Source organism: Medicago truncatula, chromosome 7 (genome assembly GCF_003473485.1).
Source record: "Medicago truncatula cultivar Jemalong A17 chromosome 7, MtrunA17r5.0-ANR, whole genome shotgun sequence".
In the NCBI taxonomy this organism is placed as follows: Eukaryota; Viridiplantae; Streptophyta; class Magnoliopsida; order Fabales; family Fabaceae; genus Medicago; species Medicago truncatula.
Genome location: NC_053048.1, coordinates 24,550,381 through 24,575,509, shown reverse-complemented (window position 1 = coordinate 24,575,509; position 25,129 = coordinate 24,550,381). Strand labels below are relative to the sequence as shown.

Here is a 25,129-nt window from a genome sequence, read left to right as displayed (position 1 = left end):
ATTCATTTGTTTAATGATATATGTGGTCTATAATAAAGACCATTTGCATCATTAAATGAATTAATCTAAAATATTGGAAATTTTGTATGAATGTGCTACTCGTGTTCCTTATTGGCTTATTCAATCGTACGTCGTACTCCCTCCGTCTCTAATTATAAGACCCTTTTGAAAAAAAAATTGTCCCTTTTTATAAAACCCTTTTGTTATTTTCAACTACATTAATTATTTCTTTACATACATGTCCCTATTTATTATACATCTTTTTCTTCAATCAACATTAAATAACATGTTGAAAACATAAACTAACATTCTTTCTTAAAGGATAAAATTGTAAAAACAATAGTGATTACAAACAACTTTAATACAAATATCCACTATCTTAAATATTCCTGTAATTTTGACAAAAGGATCTTATATATAGGGATGGAGGGAGTATCATACCAGATAGTGATCATTAAATTTACACGATACGTGTTTCAATGTTATTAGTACATACCATAGTGGGGTAGTGACCTTTAAATTTTCTCCTCATTTTGTCAGAAAAGTGGGTCTCTTGAATTATTTCTCTAGACTAGATATTTTTTGAGAAATATTTCTTTGATCATATTTATAACAAAAAATTAACTTTTTAAATACATTGTGATGGGATGCATTATTTATTAAATAATTTTAAAATATTGTACTATTTTGCTTATAATTATTATCGGATAGAGTATTTCTCTAGATATTGGTACCAAAGTTTAGTAGGAATTATTTCTCATAATAATTTTATTCTATTTCAAATACAATTAATTGCAATATAATTGTAGAATAGATTGACACGTTAGTGCTCGTCTTTCCGTTAATTAAAAGAAAAAAAATCATCCTGATGCTTGGGATCGTTTAGATCTCGAAAAGGGTTGGTGTTGTTATGGTCGTGGAAGATGCTAGCGACACTGTGTGCTGTTGGTTGTTTCTTGTCTTTGATCTCTGATTCCCACATATCTGTTGAGATATGCAGGTTTCAAGGCGTTTGGGTTGCTTTCATCACGCTGGTGGTTCTCTCTATAACATTTTAAAAAAAAGACGTTGTTGTTGTCTTTCCGGATGCCATGCCATACTTCTGTTTGAAAGACTTGTTGCACTGCTTTGCTGATTCGTCTCGACGTTGTTCAGACGTCTCTCCGTCGTAGTCAGAGTTTGTTGTGCTCGAAAGGGTGTGATACTTGTTGTGTTTGTTTAGGGGGGAATTGGTCCGTGAATATGTCTGTGTTGACGGTTGATTCATACACCTAAAAAAAGATGGGTTTGAATTTATTCAGATTCGCCTCTTCTTTGAAAAGATACTTGCAACTTATACAAGTAATTTTTTTTTTGCAATTTGATTTCGTGCTCTCGACTTATACACATCATTGAGAAGCATTTATGTTGTTATACCACTTTTGTATCATCGATTTAATACTCTTCTTTTAGGGCTGATTATGTGATTGATGTGTCAAGTTTAAGCCCCCTTAGCTTTTTGTATTTCTGTTTTATTTAATATATTTTCTTTTGAAAAAAAAAAAAACAATGATACTGGTGACATTAGGTTGTTGGATTGATGAAAAAAATTTAGATTTTTTTTTAAAGAGTAAAAAAAAAAATTATTTAGTTAGAAGGTCTTTATATACATCTAGAGAAATGATACTTCTACAACCATTTTATAATAATTTTTGTGACAATTTTCTCTCTCATACTCACATTATATTTTTACTTTATCTCTCTATTACTTTGATTTTCTTGCCAATGCCTATTTTTTCTTTGTAAATATATGGTTGTCTATAAATTGAGTGGTTTAAATAAGATAACTCATATATCAATATGAGTATTTATCAAGGGTTCAAGGAATTTCAAACAATACAGCTGTAGTTTTTCTATCAACTTCAAGAGTTTTCTTAGATGGAGAAAATGGAGATTCTGTCATCTTTGAGAATTGCTGAAACCATTCTTGCAATCTTGTCACTTGTTTTGCTTTCCAACATTGGGGTGAACCGATTTAAATGAAACGATTTTAAATTGGGTAAAGGGTGGAGACTTAAAATCAAAGACAGTTTTTTAAATCGGCCACCTATAAATCGGATCATGAACCGATTTAAAAAGTCATTTTCATCTGATTTAAAAAGTGTTTTCGGCATTAGTGACTTCTTTTATTTTTAGATAATCATCTTCTTCAATAAATGAAGTTCTCACTTTTTTTAATCAAGCAAATAAAGTAATTACATTCTATTCAATTGATAACATTTATTTATTTTTAGTAAAACAAACTTATGTTATTTATTTCGTGTTACTGTACACATCTCAAAACTGAGGGAATTCATAATCATATAAAGTAGAACATTTGGTGTAAAAATCATAATTTCAAAGGATATGCAACTACATTCTCTCAGCTGTAGTATGTGGCTCTGCCACTGCCACCAAGCAATATACGATGCCACTAAATCCACCAATATTAACAGGAGACAAAATAAAATAAGTGGTTGCTATATGGGAAATCTTGCATGCATGTGCTCCTCGTGTTGCTTATTTAATCGTACCATACAAAAGTGGGGTAGTGATCATTGAATTTACTCCATGCCTGTTTCAAAGTTATTAGTACACACCAAAAGTGGGGTAGTGAATTAAATTTTCTTGTCATTTAGACAGAAAAGTGGGTCTCTTACTCACTTATATTATTTCTCTAGACTAATGTTGGTATACCGGCTGTGTGGGAATAATTTCTAACTTCATCTGCACAATTATTGACAATTTTTTTTTTTTTTTAAATAGACGAAATGGAAAAGTCATTATAAACTCAAGCACGTATGTGGAGGTACCGGAGTTCGAACCTAGATCAGAGTATCTGACCTAACTATTTTGGCATTTTTACCAGTTGAGCTAGAACTTGTGGATATAACTTAATTTAATCTTTGATAAAAAATAATATCTAATATAATCCTTAGTATTTTTTTATCTTGAAATAGATTAATCTTTTTGTTTTATTATAATAAGTAGAGAATTGAATTTTTTTTTGTTAATTCTCTTGTTCTCGAATAGAATCTTGATAATCTCTAAATAATTTGTCTTTATTAATCACTTGAATTCAATTTCATATTTTTATTTAAATTAATTTGTCTCTGAAAAAAAACTCTAAGAATAATCCACAACAATAGAAGAAAAAACCACAACAATAAGTAGAACGTTATTATTTTATTTTATTTTTTTTGGTCAAAAGTAGATTAACATGCAACAAAATTGCAACAAAATATATTTTTCTATTGCAACAAAATATATTTTTCTATTGCAACAAAATTGCAACAAAATTGCAGGTAGATTAACATGCTGTCTTTCAGCTACTTAAAATAAAAAGTTACCCCTAAAACATTAAAAAATTTATTGTTTTACTGTACCCGACACTACTTTGACAATGGAGAATTGTTGTTCCCACATTTGGTTTGGCTGTGCTACACGAGTAAATTATTCAAATGCCCTTCGGCAGTAAACTGTCGAAGTTTTTGTGCAACCGGCGGCAGTTAACTGCCGAGGAAAACGAAAACTGATAATGCAGACAGTGGGTTCTGCATAATTCTAAACATTTCCAAACCATTTTTTCGGCCAGTTTTTATCTGTAATTAAACCAGAGCATTTCCAAAGGCAAAATAATTCATACAAGATTGAAACTCGGTCATAATCAAGATAAATACAATATCTTTTACAATTGTTCATAATTAAATTAAACCGACATTTTGGTTAAAATTAAACAAACGTTTGAAATTCATCAAAACATTACAAAGTGTCCATAATTAAACTACTCATTACACATCATTAAATTAAATCCCTACTTACATTCAACGCAATTGCATATGGAACGAACATACATATATAATATATTATCTTCCACCATATTCCGAAACATAAATCCGACGTCGCCGTCGTCGCGAATAAGCAAAGGCATATAGCTTGCCGTTTTCCATGCGTATTCATCTCTATATTCTCCTAGGTCTATGCATGGCATTTGACCAAACAAGTGACGTGTATATTGATTTTCACCAAGATGCTCAAAATAAGTGTTACGTTGTGCCTTCAAATTGTCAAGAGAGTCCTAAACGCGGAGTACCTAACTCGCCCTTCAATTTGTGCAACCTCAGATCCTCAGACATGTCTCACTTGAAATTTTTTTAACAAAAGAATCATATATTAGAACAAAATTAAATGGAATGTAATAACGAATAAATGAAATGCGTAAACATTAAAAAGCTATAAATAAGTATTGCATTATTTTCACCACATAAAAGTCATATTATCATATATATATATATATATATATATATATATATATATATATATATATCAATATAAATTACATAATGTTAGTTATATATTGGCCACAAAAAATTGACGTTACAATTTCGACCCCAAAAAATACGTCGGTGTAATTTCTACCAAAAAAAAGAAATAACACCGACAAAAAAATCACTCATTAAAGACCAAGTGATTGGAGAAGATCAAGTGACATAGAATCTTCCTCATCTTCCGCAATAACTTCAAATTGTTGCTTTGGTTTTTCGGGAGTGTCCAACAAAATAGGCGCCGCTTTGTTTGACTCCTTTTGTGGTTTGGACACAACTCATGTTGATCCAAATACTCATCTTCCCAAGTCACCGCATCTTCTTTCTTGTGATTGTGCCACTCCGTAGATGATGGAGGTAGTGGACAACCATTCTTCAAGGAAATAAGCACAAAATGATTTGGAATTGCCCCAAGGCACAAGATGAGAGTTTTTTGATTACCCGGCGGTGGTGGCCCTCTTAGTGGGAAAAAAGATTCCGAGTTTCCAACTTCAAGATTTGTCAACACCACCACACACATTTTGTAATAATTAGCAACAATGTGTCCCATGTCCGGAAAATCAACCACTTATCAACAAGATGTGCACAAGTTTTTGTATTTGCGGGAGGATGTAATCCGTTTAAAATGTAGTTATAACGATCCTCACCCGCAAATACTTCAACATAATCATCTCTATGATCCATCAACTCTTGAATAAGATGTGTACGGATCATGAGATGATTTTTTCGGTCAAGCCCATGAACTCGGCTATAGCCCGGAATCCGCAATGTCCATCGCCGATAACATCCACCACTTTTTCAATAAATGGAAGCATGAAGCGTGTCATATAATCAATAGGACGCATAACCGGGATAGCCTTAGACTTTGGATACCGAGTAGGTGGTGGAAGTGGGGAAAGTGATGTTTTACCAAGACGAACACCTTTTTTCCTTTTATATGATGATGTTGTTGGTGATGGTGACGGTTGGCTATCCGGATTTTGGGAATCAACAACCTTCCAAGAAGAAGGGATCCGACTAGTCGATGTAATTTTTCCTTTAGACCTCGCAATGTCGACTTTTTTCTTTGCTCCCTTGGTTGGTACTTTTCGTGGTGGTGGAGACATCAAGGTGGTTTCAGGAAATGCCAACTGCCGCAAACCCTCTTTGACCTCAAGCTTCATTTGGAAAGGGAGTTTCTTTAGACGTTCTACAATAGCCTTCAACTCAACCTTGACACAAAAAGCAACTTCATTACTTTCTTCACCCATAGATAACCTAACCCAATGGTGGTATATCTCATCCAATAAAATTGGCTTCTCTTGAAAGAGTTTAGTAGCAATTTCGCATGCACATGGTAGCCCATAAGATGTCCTTTGAACACAACCACAAATGTCATTGTCCATGCACAATGTTTCCCTACAACGTGTCTCTTCCAAAGCAATGTTGTCCAAAGCATTTCTAAACACATGACCACCTAACCCCGAGTACAAAGTGACATCTTTGAATCTATGTTCCAACACGCAAACGCTTTGACCAAAGGATGTTTGTATAGCAGTGAACTGAAGCAACAACATGTCATGTATTTTCTCCCAACAAGTACCCAAATCACCCACACTATTGTCCAAGTATTTCTTCAACAAAGCATGGGCCGATTCGACCCTGTTTGTGGTCCTGCAACCAAGATGCAACACATGGTCTGTCCATGCCCTCACAATTTTGTCCTTCACTTCATTCAAGGTGGTCATGGCATAATCTACAAAAATTGGGAAATCACTACATGAATCTTTGAACTCCACTAATGCATTTGCATATAACTGTTGAGTGGGCGATTCAACCATAGCTTTCCATGCCTTCATTATCTTCTTCACCACATCGCGATTGCTCACCTCTTTCCCATCCTTTTTAAAGCTCAAAGGATATTTACAATCCAAGACACACCTTTGTTTAACATTAGCTTGCACATGAAAATAACAATTCATTGCATAACTTTCCGGAAAAACATGTGCAACCGCTTTCACCAAAGACATATCCCTATCGGTAACAATCACCTTAGGCATATTCATCTTTGACGAAAGAAGTTTACGCAACATTTTTAAAACCCAAACAAAGTTTTCTTCTTTCTCATGTGTCATAAATCCAAACCCAACCGAATATGTCAAATCGGTTGAAGTCACCCCAACTACCTCAAACATTAGCATCCTATACATGTTGGTTTTGTACGTGGAGTCCATAACCAAAACCGTTGGAAAATTGTTAAACAACTTAATGGATGTTGGATGAGCCCAAAAAATATCTTCAATAGTATTACTTTCAAGTTGTGTTCTTGAGTAATAAGTATAGTTGTGCTCCTCCAACTTCGAGATTAGAAATTGCAACGGCTTCTTGTCACCCCTATTTGCCTTCCATATTTGTTGACGTTCATTGTACACTTGCTTCACATTTGTCATGCAATGTGGTCTTTGGTTCTTCAAATGTATCAAAATATTTCTTGGAAGCATCTTGCTCTTTGTCAAGTCACGTACAATCTTCTTGTCGTCCTCCTTTAATCTACCTGCAAGAATGTGTCCTTCTAAAGCCGGCTCCATGGGATGGTTGTGAACTCCATTAAGAATGTTCAATCCCCATTCCTTTGTTTGCTTACTTTGATATCCACTAATCATGAATAAGCAACCGCATTTTCTTTAGCCCGTTCTCGCATGCTTCGGTTTTTTTTTTCCGGAACTATGTGAGTTCCACTCCTTTCACACACTAGCCGGAACATTGGATTGATCAAACTTGATCTTTGTGTGACAATTGTAAATCCCGCCTTATTTGCTTGTCGACGCACCCACTCAAGCAATTCATCTCTATTTTTCAACTTAACGTCGTCTGAAAAAACTTAGCCGTGTCGACCTCGTGGGGTTGAAGTGGGAGTACACCGGAGCCGCCAACATACTTTGAAGCTTCAACATGGACGGAAGCTCCATCTATGTTTGTTTTCGCTTCAACATTAGGCGGTTTGACATCTCCAGAATTTTCGACAAAATTTTGTTTTGTCTCTCCCGGAACTTCTTTCGCATTCTCTACCATTACTATAATTAAACAACACATAAATATGAATTAACAACTAAGTAATGTATAAACATCAATGCCATAATGAATTAAAACAAAAAAAAAACAAAAGAAAAAAAATTTGAAAATCTGGCAGTAGCTGCCATTTTTTCGTGGTGAAATTTTTCACCAAGAGTTCCTCGGTACCAAACTACCGAGGTTTTCCTCGGCACTAAACAGCCGAAGTTTTCCTCGGCAGTTAACTGCTGAGGATTCCCATGACAGGGTTCTATGTAACTGACGTAGATACCCCTAAAACACCCAAAAAATCAATCAAATAAAATGCACAATACCTGTTTTTTTACGTCAATAGTGTGTTGATACCTCCTATGCTTGATGCTTGAATGATTTTGGATCAAAAATTGATTAAAAAAAAAAAGGATTTTGGGATTGAATGGAGGTGGAAATGAAGGTGATGAAGAAAATAGTGTGTAGGGGGAGCAGGTAGTTGTTTCATCGGATGAAACATTTTCCTCGGCAGTTAACTACCGAGGTTTTCCTCGGCAGTTAACTGCCGCCGGTTTCCTAAAAACTTCGGCAGTTTACTACCGAAGGACATTTCCGTATTTTACTCGTGTGGTACGGCCATACTATATGTGGGAACAACAATTCTCTTGACAATGACACTAGTAACATTGTGTAGTTGGATTGGTAAAAAAAGTTTATTTGGTTAGAAAGTCTATATATAGCAATATCTGTATTTATCAAGAGTTGAAGAAATCTCAAACAATACAGTTGTCATTTTTCTATCAACTTCCAAAGTTTTCTTAGATGGAGAAAATGGAGATTCTGTCATCTTTGAGAATTACTAAAACTGTTCTTGCAATCTTGTCACTTGTTTTGCTTTCCAACATTCGGGTCCAGGCACAAGGTATGAGCATTTTACTTCTTTTATTTTTAGATAATCATCTTCTTCAAGAAATGAAGTTCTCACTTTTTTTAATCAAGTAAATAAATTAATTACATTCTATTCAATTGGTAACATTTATTTATTTTTAGTAAAACAAACTTATGTCATTTAAATTAAAACATATTCAAAGAATACTTGTAGGAATCAAATGGTCTTGAATAAAATAAAATACCTAGTAACCGATAGGTAGCTGTTGTTGTTTCGGGGTGAAGAGGAAGCTGCTCCTTTTTTTTCCGATGGTGTGTTGCTGCGAGCCTTGTTTTCCATGTTGGTCTGCTGTGGCTCTTTGTTTCCGGCGGCTTGTCGGAAGATAACTCTTTCAAATGCAAAATTTCAGAAATCCTTTTGAAATTGTCAAACGTTAGTTTATTATCTTCCTCAGTCGTTCATAACTGTACATGTGACACCATCTACGTGGACGGAAGCAGGGGTGTTCTAGACATTTGATATTGGTGTGACAAAATTTTGAAACAAACTATATATATTAATAAAGTAACACATTGATACATTAAATGCTACAGATCAGGGGCGGAGCCACTCACATCAGTGCAGTGGCGGAGCCCTTCATGGGCCCACTCGGAAAAATTAAAAAATCAACGATTATAGGTCTATTTTGCGAGATTTATGCAATTTTGTGTCGGTTTCATGTTTTGGTTGATCCAAATTCCCGCAAATTGGTGTAGTGGCCCATCCGAAAAATTTAAATAATTCAATTAAAGATCTAATTTACTAAACTTTAAACAATTTTTCAATAATTAATTTTAGTGGTCCGCCACTGCATCAGGGTGGGGGCTCCTGCCTGCACTACTATTTTCAATCCAATATATATACCAGCCACTTTGGGGTGCTTTATTTTTAAGGGAACTTTGGGGTAGTTTTAATTAGTTAAAATTTTAATCAGTTTCCTTACCAGCAATCCAACGCATGAGAAAAATTTCCACCTCATTAACTTTTGTCCCTCGCAATAATTTGATGACAAGTATAATTCAATTTATTTTTTAAAAACACAAGTATACTTAAATTTATATTTCATATTTTGTATCTAAATACTTTTATAATGGCAATTTTAATTTATTTTAACAATCAATATATAACATGATTGTTGATTGTGTTAGATTTTTTTTAAGGAAGTGTTAGAAATAATTGTTATTCTTATTAAAAAAAATGAAACAATTGTTATTCTTCATTTTTATAAAACAATCATGTATTTTCATAGTTTAGATAGTTGTAGAGAATATTATGATGTACACCTTCATTCTTAACTATTATATTACATATACGTAGAATATTGCCCCCACTACATACAGTTCCTAACTCCGCCACTTACATACAATTCCTAGCTCTGCCATTGCTACAGATAAATAGTGTTGTTACAAGTTTATTCCTTGCAATACCCTTTTTTAATATTAATAATTTAAAAAAATATATCAAAACTACAACTCACCGGGAATTGATCTCAACACATACAATTCATCTATCAAGCACATACCATTGAGTCAAGAAAGAAATTGTGATATGTTGGCAGCTTATACTACATATATAATTATTTAAGTCAAGTATATGAAAAAAAAAAATGGGGAATAATTTGGTGTGGCAAGAGAGAGTATGATTTGTTAGGTAAAAGAAAACATCAAATACTCAAAAGAATCATCATTTGTTTTAAACTTTAAAGAGTAACTTTTACCTACGAACAAACGAAAGTGTAGGTTGAGGAAAAAATAATGTTTCATTATATACTCAAATGATTTTTAAGTTGAGACAAATTATTTTTTGCAACGTGACTTATAACTTACGACGAATCGAGTAATGCAAAGTGTATTTTAATGTTAATATTGCAGGCATACTTCTACTTCCCTCGGAGAAATCATCTCAACGTGACTTATCTACTTCACAGGTAGTTATTGGTTTCAGCCATAGGCACAGTAATATCAGAGTCGTAGTAACTTCATTACATATTATTTAACATGTTTGTTTAATTAATACTTCTACCGATCTCAAATATAAGAGAAACAAAAATCAAATAAAATTGATGTATTTGGTTCAAATTTTTAACTAAATACATCGATTTTGTTTGACTTTCTTTTTCATCTTATATATGAGATCAGAGTAATACAGATTGGAGAAGGAGATACGACTAATGCACATGACTCTATATTGAAATTTGTAAATTCATCGAACTTTCCGAACCGGGTATCATTTCCACGTGGCTTTTTGTTTGGTGCTGGAACTTCAGCCGCTCAGGTACATGTTAAAAAGTCGTAGGCCTAGATATATACTCCCTCTGTCCCAAATTATAAGCAAAAAAAAAAAAATCACACTTATTAAGAAAACTAAAACATAAGAATTTGGAGTATAATTTTTTGTGTTTTCTTTGAAAAAAGTTTTATAGGAAGATGTAAAAACAATTTTCATTGGCCATTGGTTATGGAAAAAATGAAAGAGAGTGAAAATTGAATGTAATTTGCATTTAATTTTATGAGAATAAACAAAAAAAAATCTTGAAAAAGATAAAAGTTTGTCTTTTTTGCTTATATTTTGGGACAAAGAAAATGTGTTTTTTTTGCTTATATTATGGGACGGAGGGAGTACTAGCTCTTGTCAAAAATAGAAGATTTTGTTATTATTATTGAATGACAAATATATATTAGTAGTAATTTTTCATTGAAAATCAACAATTATTGATTAAATGTTACATATTTAATATAAAAAAACACAAGTTTCAAGTCAAAGTTATTAATTTAAACTTCTTAACATGTGCAAATTTGCACATGATAGAAAACCCATATATAAATAGGAGAAATCTCCTACAAGAGTACACACATGTATAAAGATTGAGTACTGGAAAACAATAACAAGTACAAAGAGTCCCCTGCCGTAGAAAAATAATAGTGAAAACTAAAACAACACTAGAAACCAACTACACTCCTAAGAAGAAGACCCAACCACATCCGAATAAGAGGAAAATTGCAAATAGATCCTCTCAATCAACCAACCCATAGACAAATCTGTCATAAAACACCATCGACGTCAACATATAATGAGTTTATGATCCCCCTCATAGAAAGAACATGTGTGACCATAATGTTTTCCTAATAACAACTTGTAAGAGGTAAAATTAACCAAATCCACCAACTGGAGTACACACGTCTCCTTCCTTCATAAGATGTGACCATTTTATGATCTTCACAAGGACCACACAATAGTTTGCTAAATTAATAAGAAACCTAACAAACCCCCCCCCCCCCCCCCCCCTCTCTTCAATCAGTAGAGTTAGACTGACTTGTTCTCAGTAAGGAGATCTCCTTCCAACTGTTTGAGACACCTCTTAAACAACCCCCCAATTAAATATCTTTCTCCAATAATATCTTTCCACAAAGCCTCCCCTCTCGTGAAAAACCTCCAACGTCACTTCCCTAATAGGGCAAGATTAACCAATCTTAAATCTCTAATACCCAACCCTCCTTCATTCTTAGGCTTATAAACATTTGACCAACTGAGCTGAGCTTGCATATATTATGCATTTGTCCTACCAACTGAGCTGAGCTCACGAGGACGTTTTCGTATTTATGTGAATAGAAAGAAAAAAAATCATTGTACTTTTTTTATTTTTGACAATAAAAATAATCATAATATTATTATTGACAAGTTTTTGTGACCTTAGATTGAAGGTGGATCTCATGAAGGAGGAAGAGGGCTTGGCATATTTGATGGTATAATCTATAACTATATATATACTATACATAAAAAAAAAAAAAATGCATGAATTTGGACTGACTTTTTATCTTTTCAATATTACCCTTTATTTAAAGTATTTTATTTTTTTATAATATTATTTAAATCATTAATTAAAAAAATTGTTAAATCTCGTTAACATAGAACTATACTAGGAAATATATCATCTTAAAATTATAGTAGTATAAAAGAAATAAGAGATTTGTGCTGAATTTTTCATTATTTCAATTATACCATTAACAAAAAAAAAATTATATTGTTGTTGTCATTGAAAAAGATAAGAGTTTATAGTTTATACTATATTTTCTACTAGCGAACGTGCACTCACGTGTCCATCTTTCCGCTTTTTCTATTGCGCTAATGTTTGAAAATTATGTTCGGTGTTTTTTTTTTTTTTTATAAAATTAGCAACAAACCCGTGCTCCGCACGGGTTGGACGTCGAAGTAGGGGTATATGTCAAAGCGAATTGCAATGTTATATGCATTGAGAAAATAGAAAAAAGATTAACCATAAAGATGACGTTAATGATAAAAGGAAAATTACATTGACCTTCCTTGAGATTTTCTTAAACAACACAATCACACCGTCTATCTTTATCCAATTTCATTTCAATAACCTTCCAAATACACAATTTAATTTCATTCATATTGGTTTGATATATCTTGTTTATGTTTTCTCTTTTGGCAATAAATTGAATGAGGTTGTTTTCTCGCAATGGAGAAACAATAACAATTGTTTTTACCAACAAATAGAATCAAACATCGACAATTAAAGAGACTGAAAGAGAATATAGAGATGGATGGACGTTGTGGTTGACTAATGAAAAGGAAATAATCTTTGATATATCTGTTTTATGAAATTGTTTAGTTCAGCAATGTCAACCTACTTTGTTTCGACATCGCCAAAAGCTATGTCGAATTCTTGATTGCCTTCATCTGATCCGATATAAACAATCTTTTCTCTTTTGTGATATTTCTGAGTTCTGGCCTTTTCAGCCTTTAGTCTCTCGACATGTCGAACTCTATCGGCCAACTGGGCCATATCTCTTAAGTGTTGAGTGTCTAGTTTCTTCATGATGGAATAATCTAGTCCACCAGTGGTCATTTCGACTAACTCATGTTCAGGAACTTGAGTGAAACATCTTGCCTTGAATTTATTGAGATAATCATCAATGGATTAAGTGGAATTCCTCTTGACACTCTCCAATTCTTTTAGGCTTATCTTAGATTGGCCCATGTAGAATTGTTAATGGAATAACCTTTCTAACTCAGTCCAACTTTGGATCGAATGCGGTGCAAGAGTAGTAAACCATGTGAAGGAATTCTTTGTTAGAGAATTTGGAAAATATTTCAACCTCAAATTCTCATCATTTTCTAGATCTCCTGCCTCTATCAAATATCTTGCGATATGTTCGACAGTGGGCTCACTTGTATCCCCTGCAAACTTGGTGAACTTGGAAATTTTATAACCATTAGGTAGTTTAGATTGTAATACCAATTCTGACAAAGTAGAAACAAAGTTTGGCCTGTGTAGGCCAATATTCAAACCATTTTGAGCCATTATATTTTCGACCAAATTGGCTATATTGTTATGTACTCCTATGTTTTGTTGTTGGACATTCCTAACAACTTCATCGACATTATTATTTCTATTTACCAAGATCACTTCAGGTTGATCTTGAATTATGGGTTCGATCGGTTGGGGTTGAGGCACATGTTGTAGCCTTTGACCCATTGGTTCGATCAACCGCAACGGTTGTTGATTTTGGATTTGTGTAACCAATTGGTAAACCGGTTGTGGGGGTGCAAAGAAATCTGCTATCCTCCCCATTTGAGTGGTTAAGTCTTGGTAACTCCGGTTTGTGTCCCTTATCAAAGGATTAAACACGGTACCAATTTGTTGCGTTAACAAATTAACCATTTCGTGGTTAGTCTCATCCATTTGTTGTCTTAACAAATTCATCGAATATGTCGTCAACGGTGGTATAGTATTCCGACCAAAAATTCTAGAACTTGAGGGACAATGTACGTTGTGCATTGTGAACATATTTGCTTGATCTGCAAATGCGGACGCACTATGATGTACATTTTCCATCATCGAAGTTGGCATACCATACGGTTGTTCCCTAGAAAGGTTCTGCATATTTGTATTTCGATCATCAAGCTTAGGCCTGATTAAAGGAGAACTTTGAATACTAGTAGTCGAAGAAACACCAGTAGTGAATGGGGGTATATCGGTTCCCATTTCTGCTCGTGTCATCGAAACAGACGTAGAAACGTTTGACAAAGCAATTGCTCCCATTTCCATCGAAACTGTCATAGCCATGGTTTCCCCCACAGGGGTCGACACATTTAAATCTCCCAATAGAGAAGTCGCTTGTAAAGATTATGCTTGTGAAGATGATTGTGACCAGGATGAACTGACACGAGCCATAGATTTACCACTTCTCAAATGCATACACAAAAAATTTGGTGTTTTTAGCAATAAAGTTACCCGGAAATAGTAACAAAATTCTAAAAACGGATCTCTCAAGGAGATGGATTTTGAAAAAGTTTTTGAAAAAACAGTTTTTGATGAAAAAAGTTTTTGAAAATCAATTGCACAAACAGGGTCCCACTGGGTATGCCAATTTTTTTGCCTACGTTTTTGGCAAACTACGGGTTAGTTATGATTATTACAAGCGAGACTGAACTAGAGATCTCAGGAGCATGTTGTGCATAGGTTTTGATCGAAAAAAGGTTTTGAAAATGGCCACAAGATGCACTCAGGTTACTTAGAGGAAAGGTAAATTGCATTGCATTAAAATAAAGGTGGTCTACAAAATAGTTTACATACATTCTTTATAACTCGTTTCCCTAGGCACCGGTAGTTTGAGTGTTTCAAAATTCTATAAATGATTTTCGACCCTTTTTCCGGCTTGGAAACACTTATTTATACTAAAATAACTAACTGGCGAACCATTAATCCCATGATCAACACTTCCTCCATCTTGGGCAACCGTTTGCCCCCACGTTTCAACTAAGGAAACCGTCTCCAAGCTTAAAATCGTGCTTTCCCGCCTTCATTGCTTGACTTCGACGCGATCTTCCTTCAGTTTTGTTCTATCGAACTTCAAGTTACGCGCACTAGCTTGCTATCTTGTCGAAATACCCAAGTTGAATATGAGACAACCTTCAATTCCTGCAAAGTTAAAGTTCAAACAAATGTTGACCATATTAAATGAGCCTGTTGAATTTGCAGGCTAACAGATACACACCACGAACTGTATATCCATCTCCCACACTGGGCCGCCACAACCATACATTTGTAACATTATCCTGAAAAGAAACATCAACGAGCAATATCCTACACTCCCCAGCTAACTCCTCCTCCCAAGCCAACAATATGCGTCTTCACAACCAACCCTCCCCACCTTATCCCCACCTTACGGAAAACATCTCTGCCACCTTCTGATCCTTATTAATAGACAAATCAAAAAGCCTCCTAAACCTATCCCGTAAAGGAACCGATCCAACTTAATTATCCATCCAAAACAAGTAGTAACGCCGTTACCAACCTTTTTATGAATGATCTTCTCAAACCAACTTCCCCCTCAACACCTAAACCATATTGAATTCTCACAACCTCCCTCCACCAAACAGACCCACCCCTACCTCCCTCTTTTAGCCTCCCCCTCTCCTCCCCATAAGGAGATAAAAAACACTTTAAACTACAATCCCTCCTTATCCACCAAACACCTCCAACACCACTTACCTGAAAGAGAAATATTAAATTCCTTCTTCCGCCTCACCGCCAAACCAACAAACTCCTTACGCAGCCCTTAGATTAAAAGGAATGATTGAGATTAAAACATGACTTAAGTGAGTCATGTGTCAGTTCTTACTTCTATGCATCAATGCATAAATTCTTTAGTTCCTTTTCCTATATGCATTCAAACCATACTTCGTTTTTCCGCTTCAACAATTATTCTTTCCCTCCAATTATTCATCGTCATTAAAAGATAAATCAATCTCTTCATCTTCTCCAATATGATTAAAAACAAAATTTAAGTAAGAATCTAAGATTTTAATTTTGGTACTCTCAAGAGCAACAAATTTAGCCATTATTGTTTCTTAGAGAAGAAAATATTGAGGAACTCTACAAAACAACTTAAAAAATTCATAATGAATAAATACATAAATAAATAAGGTTAATAATGAATTTGGATCCTCTATTTGTTAGTACTCCCTCCGGTCCTTTAGATGAGAAAAAAGTAGGTTTGCAAATGTTGATATATTTGGTATTTATTATCAACCAAATAAATCAACTTTTGTTGACCCATTTGTCTCTTATAAAAAGACCATATGGAGTATTATTTAAGGGCGAGAGAGATTATAAAGGAAAAGAAGTGTTAATGTGTTCGTGTATAATGGGATGGAGTGAGAATTTGCGCATGACTCACTTAAGTCAGGTTTTAATCTCCACCATTCCTTTTAATATAAGGGTTACCATTTATTTCTATTATTCTCACATTAAGATATCATTCTTACTTGACATATCCCCTATTATATATATGATATTTCAAATTAAAATATTTTCAAATGGCATACACATATTCTTCTCAACTTCCACATTGAGATGTCAACAGGATGAGGCGCGAGCCAGGAGTATTATCTGCTCCCTTTCCCTGTCAACTAACATGCTCACCATCCCCGTCTTCATTCCCCACCTAAATAACTCTCAACCTAACCACCTACAAACATTTTAACACATCTAGCAAGCATAGACATAGTTGAAAAGTTGTTGACTATCATATATGATCATATTCCTACAAAAAACACACAACGTACTACTAAGATCACTGATTACCCTACTACTTAAAAGATTCTTTTAGGCAGGTACATTGTATTATTTTTTATAGTTGATTTGTACTTTAAAAAATTAGCTTGAAAAGTGGTAACGAATCCCAGTATTCCTATTAAATATTATTTACCAAACTACATATTAGTTTTATGTATGTTGAAATATGGAAATCATTTTTTGAATCACGTCGAGTAATTCTGTACATGGTGCACGGGTCTCCACACTAATTGTTAATAACTAACACGTGTTATCACAATAAAATAATGAATATACGTGTGTAGAGTTCCAGTATAAATGTTATTATATATAAAGGGGATACATAGTTTATGTGGCTTTTTTTCTTTCCGTTTTTACTATTCTATTATACTATTTTATCCTTTTATGATGTTACTTGAATTATTAATGAAAAATTTAGTTAAATCACATTGAAACATGAACAATCACAGTTGAACACTATAAGAGGAATTTATTCTTATCCTATTCGTCCAAATTTATTATATTGCGTTATAGAAACACACATAGACAAAAACATCATTGTTCGTATTTCTACTAGTTAAAAATAGACATGTACACATATACTTATTATATATATATATATATATATATATATATATATATATATATATATATATATGTGTGTGTGTGTGTGTGTGTGTGTGTGTGAGAGAGTGATCAATTTACTATATGTTTTAAAATTCTTAATTCATTATATGACCCTCAATTTTATTGGTTAATCCATCTTGGAATATGTAGTAGTTTTTTTTAGGGGTTGAAATACATAGTAATTGGTATATTGAATGAGAAAAGAGTAGTGGACACCTCATCCACATCTATTCTCTTTTTTGATTTATCCTCTCTCCTTCTCTTTTGGGATGGGATATATAAATATCATTAACCTTACATAATATGTAGTATAAAAACTTTGAGTTTTTAGAAGCAACATTATCTTGTAGTTATGGTGACTTTTTGCGTCAATCCTAATAATTTCTCGGTTTGTTTTCTTCTTGACAAGCAGAATTGTTTTCTGGTGAAGATAAATTTGCAACAAAGATTGAACATTACAAGAGATATAAAGTGAGTTCATTACACGTTATATATTATAGATTTTTTATTTTTTAGTAGATAGATATTATAGATTTTTTTATTGATAAATATTATTAAAGGTTTTCTACCCAGGAAAATATTACTATAGTTCTTATTTTAGTGAGAATGAAGCCTTGAAACTCCATACTTAACTATCGACTCTAACCGTCAAGTTTGTTGATGATTGCTCGGAATCCTCAAAGTGTCGATGGCTGGAGGTTTTTTTAATGAGAATATATATATATATATAGACGGATGTTAATTTACACCCACCTAAAAACACTAAGGAGTAAAATAACAATCTTCCATTCTTTTTTTGATAGTTAATTTTGTTGTAATATGGTTTTCGTGTACTTCCTTGAATAAAACAATTTCTTAAAAAAAAAAAAAAAAGTAATAACGTGGAAAACTATAAACATAAAATATTGTGTTTAATTTTTGGATTAAATATGCAATTCCTTCCCTGCAAATATAGAGAAATTAAGCTTTGGTCACTGTAATTACTAATCCTTTTAATTTGATCTATGAACTCATTTTTTTGGTGACTGGATTTTTCACTTTCCGATTCATATCATTTTATTATGGAATAACACGAATACCCTTAACACTCAAGAACTCATTCCCAAACTAAGAAACTCATTGAACAAACCTTCATACCAAGAACACAAGTCTAGAAGAAAAAAAAGTCTTCTCGAAAACTATCTTCAAAAGAGGTAAATGGACATTCCTATAAACTAGAACAAAACTAAAAAATGAACTTTGTTTGATCTACTTTCCTATCTCTTCACCTTGTACTATTTTCAATTCCATTTCTAATATTTAATATCAAAATTTCCTTCCCCACATACCCAATCCAACGTTGTGATACAACATCATTCCAACCACAAACCCAATGCCCTTTATATTCTTAGAAATAGACACCACCACAACAACATTATCATTTCCATCTGCTGGTCATACAATCAACTTGAGTTTTATGGATTAAGGTTTCTTGATGAAATAAAAATAAACGATCGGGTTAAAACAAAGTACTTTTTAGTTTGAAATTCAATAGTCATCCCGTCTTTGAAGATCTCATAGAGTTGAGGTGTCAATATTTCTAAGATGTGAAGGAGATTATGTGAGAACCATAGTGATAAAACCACTGTGATTGAAATTTATCTTCTCTACCAAAGAGTTAGGTTAGTTATTTGGGAATGGGGGTTGAGTTTTTGAGGGAAATATAGATGAATGAAAGAGGGGTAGGGTTTCTAGGGTTACAAGTGAGGCACAAAGAGAGAAAAGAGTGTAGAAGGAAGATTGTTGCCGATTTTGCTTCATGAAAGACATCGCCAATGAATATGGTGATTTAGACGGAGAAGATGGATTTGTTTTGGATGAATCCGTGATTGGAAGATTTGAGAAATTTGTGAGAAGTTTGTGATAAAATAAATGTGAGTTTTATCTTTGATTTAATTATAAATGGAATAATTTTTGTTTAAGGTGTTTTTGCATTTTTTTATTGATTTATGGATTTTTAGTTGAAGCGTTTGAATTTTTGGTTGAAGAATCATGAATGGAGGGAGATGATGATGAAGAAGGGTAATTCGATAATTTCATTTTTTTTTATTTGTGGTATAAAGTTATTTTTGTCCATTCATATAAACTTAAGTGAATTAAAAACAACGAAATGCAATAAGCATTGCCACATCACCAAAACCATGCCACTTCAGCAAAAAAAAAAAAAAAAAGAGCTCAATGACCACATTAAAAGTGATTAGCGGTTGTAATGTTTGTTTCAAACAATTACCAATTACGGGGATCAAAACTCTAGTGACTCTTATTTGATGGGAAAAATTGCATATGTAAGAATTAATTTTGTAATGTATTTGATTTGTTTAAATTCGAATGTTTTGTAGGAGGACGTACAACATTTGAAAAATCTTGGAGTAAATTCTTACAGAATGTCCATATGTTGGAATAGAGTAATACCAGGTAAAAATTTTGAGCTACCATACTCTAATATAATACTCTCTGCTTTTAAAAATATGTCGTAGTCAACCACTTCACATATAAAAAATTATGTCAATAGTGAAAATTGCAATATTGCGACATGTATTTTGAAATGGTATAATATCTGGTTATAGTATCCAAAGGAAACTTATTTATTACCAATGTAATGAAAAAAAAATAAGGATATGATAAGATAGTATCGTGACAAAATAAACATTTATCCCATCATTTTTTTGGTGCACACATGCTAAGAAATGCTTGTCAGGATTGGATCACTAATAGCAATAATGTATGATTATTCTATTGGTCCATCAATCAACGAATTTAAGTGAATAATTTTATCTGATCATGTTTCTCTATTAAGTGCACCAAATGAATCGTTAAGGGAGTGCCATAGTACATTCAATAATTTTTGTGAAAGACAATTTTAGTATAAGATTTCCCTAATGAAGAGAAAAAAGAGATGATGGATAATAGTTTTTTAATTTCACTTATTGAAAGATGGTGGATGGTACATAGTTGTCATTGCTAATATTCTTGAACTTTGTTTTCTTTACTCTACTATAGTATGTCTTCGAATAAAAGTCTTAGAATATATCGCTGACTATTGGTTACTTTGTATTTCTCATAGTAGTGAGTCATGTGACCAAATATAACATTGATTGTTGGAAAACGTTTCCCACATTTGTTGTACAAATTTTCCATTTTCATATTAGCATTGGATGTTATATTTTATTTTCGCATATCATTTTCCTTTATATTTAGTGGCAGTTCTTTGGCTCAAGGAAGAAAGGCTTTGTGAAAGATAATTTGGGGAAGAATTAAAGAAAGTTATGAAGTCATTAACCTAATAAGCATAAATTTAAACACATAAGAACAGAGTACATTGAATCAAACAAAATGCTAACGAAAAGGACTGAAATGTCAAACCTTTTTAACTTAAGGGATAAGATGAAATGAAAAATACGTAAGGAGGGTGGAACCTAAAAACAAGTTTATGGAATAAAATTATAATAATTTTTAATATACATAAGTTTATATATTGTATATGATTTGATGGATATTCAAAGACAAAAGAAAATAGTTTACCAAATCATTACTCGAATCACATATCTATATGTTGATATCTGTTTTATTAAATGATATGACGTGAAACAAACAATAACTTATATTGTCGATAAATATTTCTTAAAGTATATTACATATGCATAACCATTGATTGTACAATATATTCTTTCTTGCAATATTTAATAGTATACTTATCTTTATCTTTAAATTCAACAACCAATTGTATAGATGGAACCTTGAAAGGAGGTATAAACAAAGAAGGTATCAACTTCTACAACAATTTGATCAACGAGTTACTCAACAATGGTATGAATAGAAGAATCCAATATTCATTGCAATAACTAGATTCAATAAGAAGTATGTTTAATGTACATGCAACAATTTTTATTTTCTTGCTTTACATGATCCATTTGACTATGTAGGTATTGAACCTTTTGTGACTATATTGCACCTTGACTATCCATTAGCTCTTCAAAAAAAGTTTGGTGGCTTCTTAAATCACTCTATTGTGTAAATCTCCTATATATAATCTCATCTCGATAATTTATGTTCAATAAATTAATTCAACCTATCAAACTTTATAGAATTTCTTCATGCATGCTTACATTGTTTATATAAAAATCAAACTTTAGGAAACATTTCAAGGATTACAGTGAACTTCTATTCAAAACATTTGGTGATCGAGTGAAACATTGGGCTACACTTAACGAGCCAGAAGTCCAAGTTGTGTATGAATCTGTGGACAATGTTGGTAATTGGTCTATGGAATCATGTCAAACTACTAAAGTATGTACAGAAATATATACTGAACTTCATATCTTACTCATCGCCCATGCTACAGCTTCAAAGTTATACAAGTCCAAATTTCAAGTAAGAAATATTTTTGAAATTTTATGTTACATATATACTCTTCCGGTCTCAATTAAAAATCAACTTTTTACTTTATAGTTCATTCAATAAATGATTTATGTGGTATATATTACAGATCACATACATCATTTATTGAATAAACCTAAAAATTGAAAAGTTGCTTTTAAGCATCAAAATTATATCAAAGTGTGTGTGTATTTTAAATCGAGAATCACAAAATGACAGAAGGAATTCTAAATCCTCGATAATAAAGATAGTAGTATTGATTTTGACACTAATTTAGTAAAATCAACAAAATTGACATTCTAAATTATCAACATTAATCAATCTAGTTTATAAAATAAGGAGAATTTTAAGGAGAAAATAACGTATCGTCATTTTCCATTAAACCTTTTTATAGGCAATTCAAAAGGGAGAAATCGGAATTACTATTTCATCAGAATCATATGTTCCTTACAGTTCCAAACTAGAGGATGTGGATGCTGCTCAAAGATTAACAGATTTTACATGGGGATGGTTAGTGCTTTTTAGTTACGCTATAAACAACTCACATTTTGTGTTTTTATCAATTGTTTGATCTTTTGCTTCTTCAATTTTATGTATAATTTTACGATGGTCAATAAACCACTCGAATTTCTACAGGGTTTTAGAGCCATTGTTCCATGGGGATTATCCACAAATAATGAGAAAGCTAGTGGGGAAAAGATTACCCAAATTCACTAAAAACGAGAAAGAAATGTTGAAAGGAAGCATAGACTTTATTGGAATCAATTATTATAGTTCTCACTATGTTAGACATGAACCAAATAGAACCAAGGTTACTGGTGGATATTTCGACGCCTTAGCTAATTTAGAAGGTAAATTGCTATTCAAAATAAATTATACTTTTTTAAAAATAAAATAATCGGTATACAAAGGAATCACGATGAAAAAGGGTCATTGTAGTTAACACCTTAAATTCTACCAATCAAATTCTAATTATTTGATATGCAAGGAAATTACAAGAAATTAAAATAATTAATCGTTGTCTAACTCATTGTCATTCTTTCATTACTATAGATATTAATGCAGAAGGAAAAACTCTTGGATACTGGGTGAGCAAATAATGATGTAAATTTAGAAGAATGGTATTTGTTAATGGCATAACTTAATTACTATACTTTTACCTTTTGTTCACTATTGATATTTTGTAGGATCAATATGGTGGTACATATGTCTATCCCGAAGGATTATATAATTTCTTACTCTACCTTAACAAAAAGTACAAAAATTCCAAAATCTACATCAATGAAAATGGTTGGTTTTCATTTTGATCATATTTACATCATTATAACTACAATTTCTATAATTTATGCCACAAAAGAGATCAATAATTTTTGTTTGTTTGTTGTGAAATCCTCTCTTTGTAGGAATTCCTTCGATCAAAATTCCAAATCCATTGAATGACGAACATCGAACTGCTTTCATTGCTGCACATATAAACGCTACCAAATCTGCAATTGAGTAAGTTGTTTTTACTTCACATCCTTAGAATTTGAAAAGGTATTATCTAATGTCACTTTGAGAAATGATAACTACACACTTTTTAACACACTCTCTTTGGTTGGTTAAAATTCACATGGGTCCAACCAAATTATGTGGAACCCATATAAATTTGGTGGGACCTCTTTATTGTGTAGTGTACTACAAACATGTCTAATCCCCACTATTATTTTTCTAAGATCTCTTTATTGTGTAGTGTGTCTACTGCAAACATGTCTAATATTGTTCTTCTCAACTAATGTAGAGTTAAAAAAATAGAAAAAATCATTAACTATATTTTTTCGGTTGTTTAATATGAATATAATCAAGTACCTTTAAACCAACAATAGATTGGTTCAAGTGTTAAGAGATTTGAGACCTTAGCTATTGTGTATGAGTTCGATCTTTGATCCTTGTGTATGGAAAAAATTCACTTCCAAGGGGAGAATACATCTTGTGTCCCCCGTTGATTTCTTGATAGGATAGAGATTAGTCACTACTAAATAACGGTCGAAACTTTAGACATATAACATGGTAACCGGAAAAAAGATCAAATATATTTCAAAAAGAAAATAATGAAATTATAAAAAGTTAAATTAAAGTATATTTTAATGACTACACATGAATAATATAAAACTTTATATTTAAACATTTAATCATCTTTATATATAAGAATCTTTAGAGCATAAATTTTAATATCTTTCTAACAATCATGGTTTTACTCATAAAATGTATTGTTCACTTTGAAGAAGTTGTTACATCTTTTAATATTTATAATTTTAGTTCAAAACATATCTAATATCGAAAGGCGACAAATTCAAAGTTATGAAACAAATCTATTCTGAAATAGCATGCTTTCATAACTTTGTTTCCAAAAGAAACATATATTTAATGCAATTATATTTTTACATTGACAGTGATGGCGTAAATGTTCGTGGATACTTTGCATGGGCAGCATTTGATACGTTTGATTTTTACGATGGATATTCTCATAATATGGGGCTTTATCATGTTGATTTTAATGATTGTCTCAAACGTATACCGACAAACACAGCTAAATGGTACAAAAAGTATTTGACCCACGATTTGGATCAATAAATGTTCTTTTTGAATTAGCCTCATCTTGGATAAGAGAGAGAAATTTTCGGTTGAAGTATGATTATTTATATTGTATTGTTTGTTTTTTGTTATAAATAAAACACAGTATTCAGTCCAATGACTCACTAATATGTTGTTTATTTCATTTTTTGTTTGAAAGTTTTTAACAGTTTCACATCTATATGTTCAATTTATATCAATGAAGATATTTCCTTGAGAAATGTGTTAAAAATGATGAATTGAAAATAAATAAATTGGTCCAATGATCATTAGATTAAATAGCCAAAAAAATATTTCAAACCCATGGAGAAAATGTTTGTGAAATGTGAGTTTAGCTTGTTATTTGAACTATATGATATTTAGATACATTGACTTTCTTTGTTTGTGTCACGATCAAAAATTTACAATCGTGACCGTTGCATGAACTAGTCCTTGATTTATCGGCAAGCCTAACCACCAAACTTGCCAAACAATAAATAAGCAATTTCTGAACTAACTTTCACTTAAATTTCGACATAGTAACCTTTGTATTTTCAGCGTTTCCAAAATCATATTCATGTTCATAAACCTATATCATTAGCGATAATTCCAAAATGA

General features: G+C 32.4%; 1 protein-coding gene across 1 annotated transcript; it reads left to right on the top strand.

The window, feature by feature from the left end:
• The first annotated feature begins 1,837 nt into the window (after nt 1-1,837).
• On the top strand, nt 1,838-24,657 carry LOC11427529 (beta-glucosidase 12). The gene is made up of 16 exons (XM_003622696.4): nt 1,838-1,998; nt 8,268-8,286; nt 10,164-10,219; nt 10,441-10,566; nt 11,987-12,035; nt 17,916-17,974; nt 19,882-19,957; nt 21,272-21,349; nt 21,466-21,553; nt 21,676-21,913; nt 22,314-22,429; nt 22,556-22,770; nt 22,973-23,007; nt 23,107-23,209; nt 23,323-23,416; nt 24,352-24,657. The coding sequence occupies exons 1-16, from the start codon at nt 1,918-1,920 to the stop codon at nt 24,530-24,532; spliced, it is 1,614 nt and encodes a 537-aa protein (XP_003622744.2). The 5' UTR covers nt 1,838-1,917; the 3' UTR covers nt 24,533-24,657.
• Nucleotides 24,658-25,129: the final 472 nt, after the last annotated feature.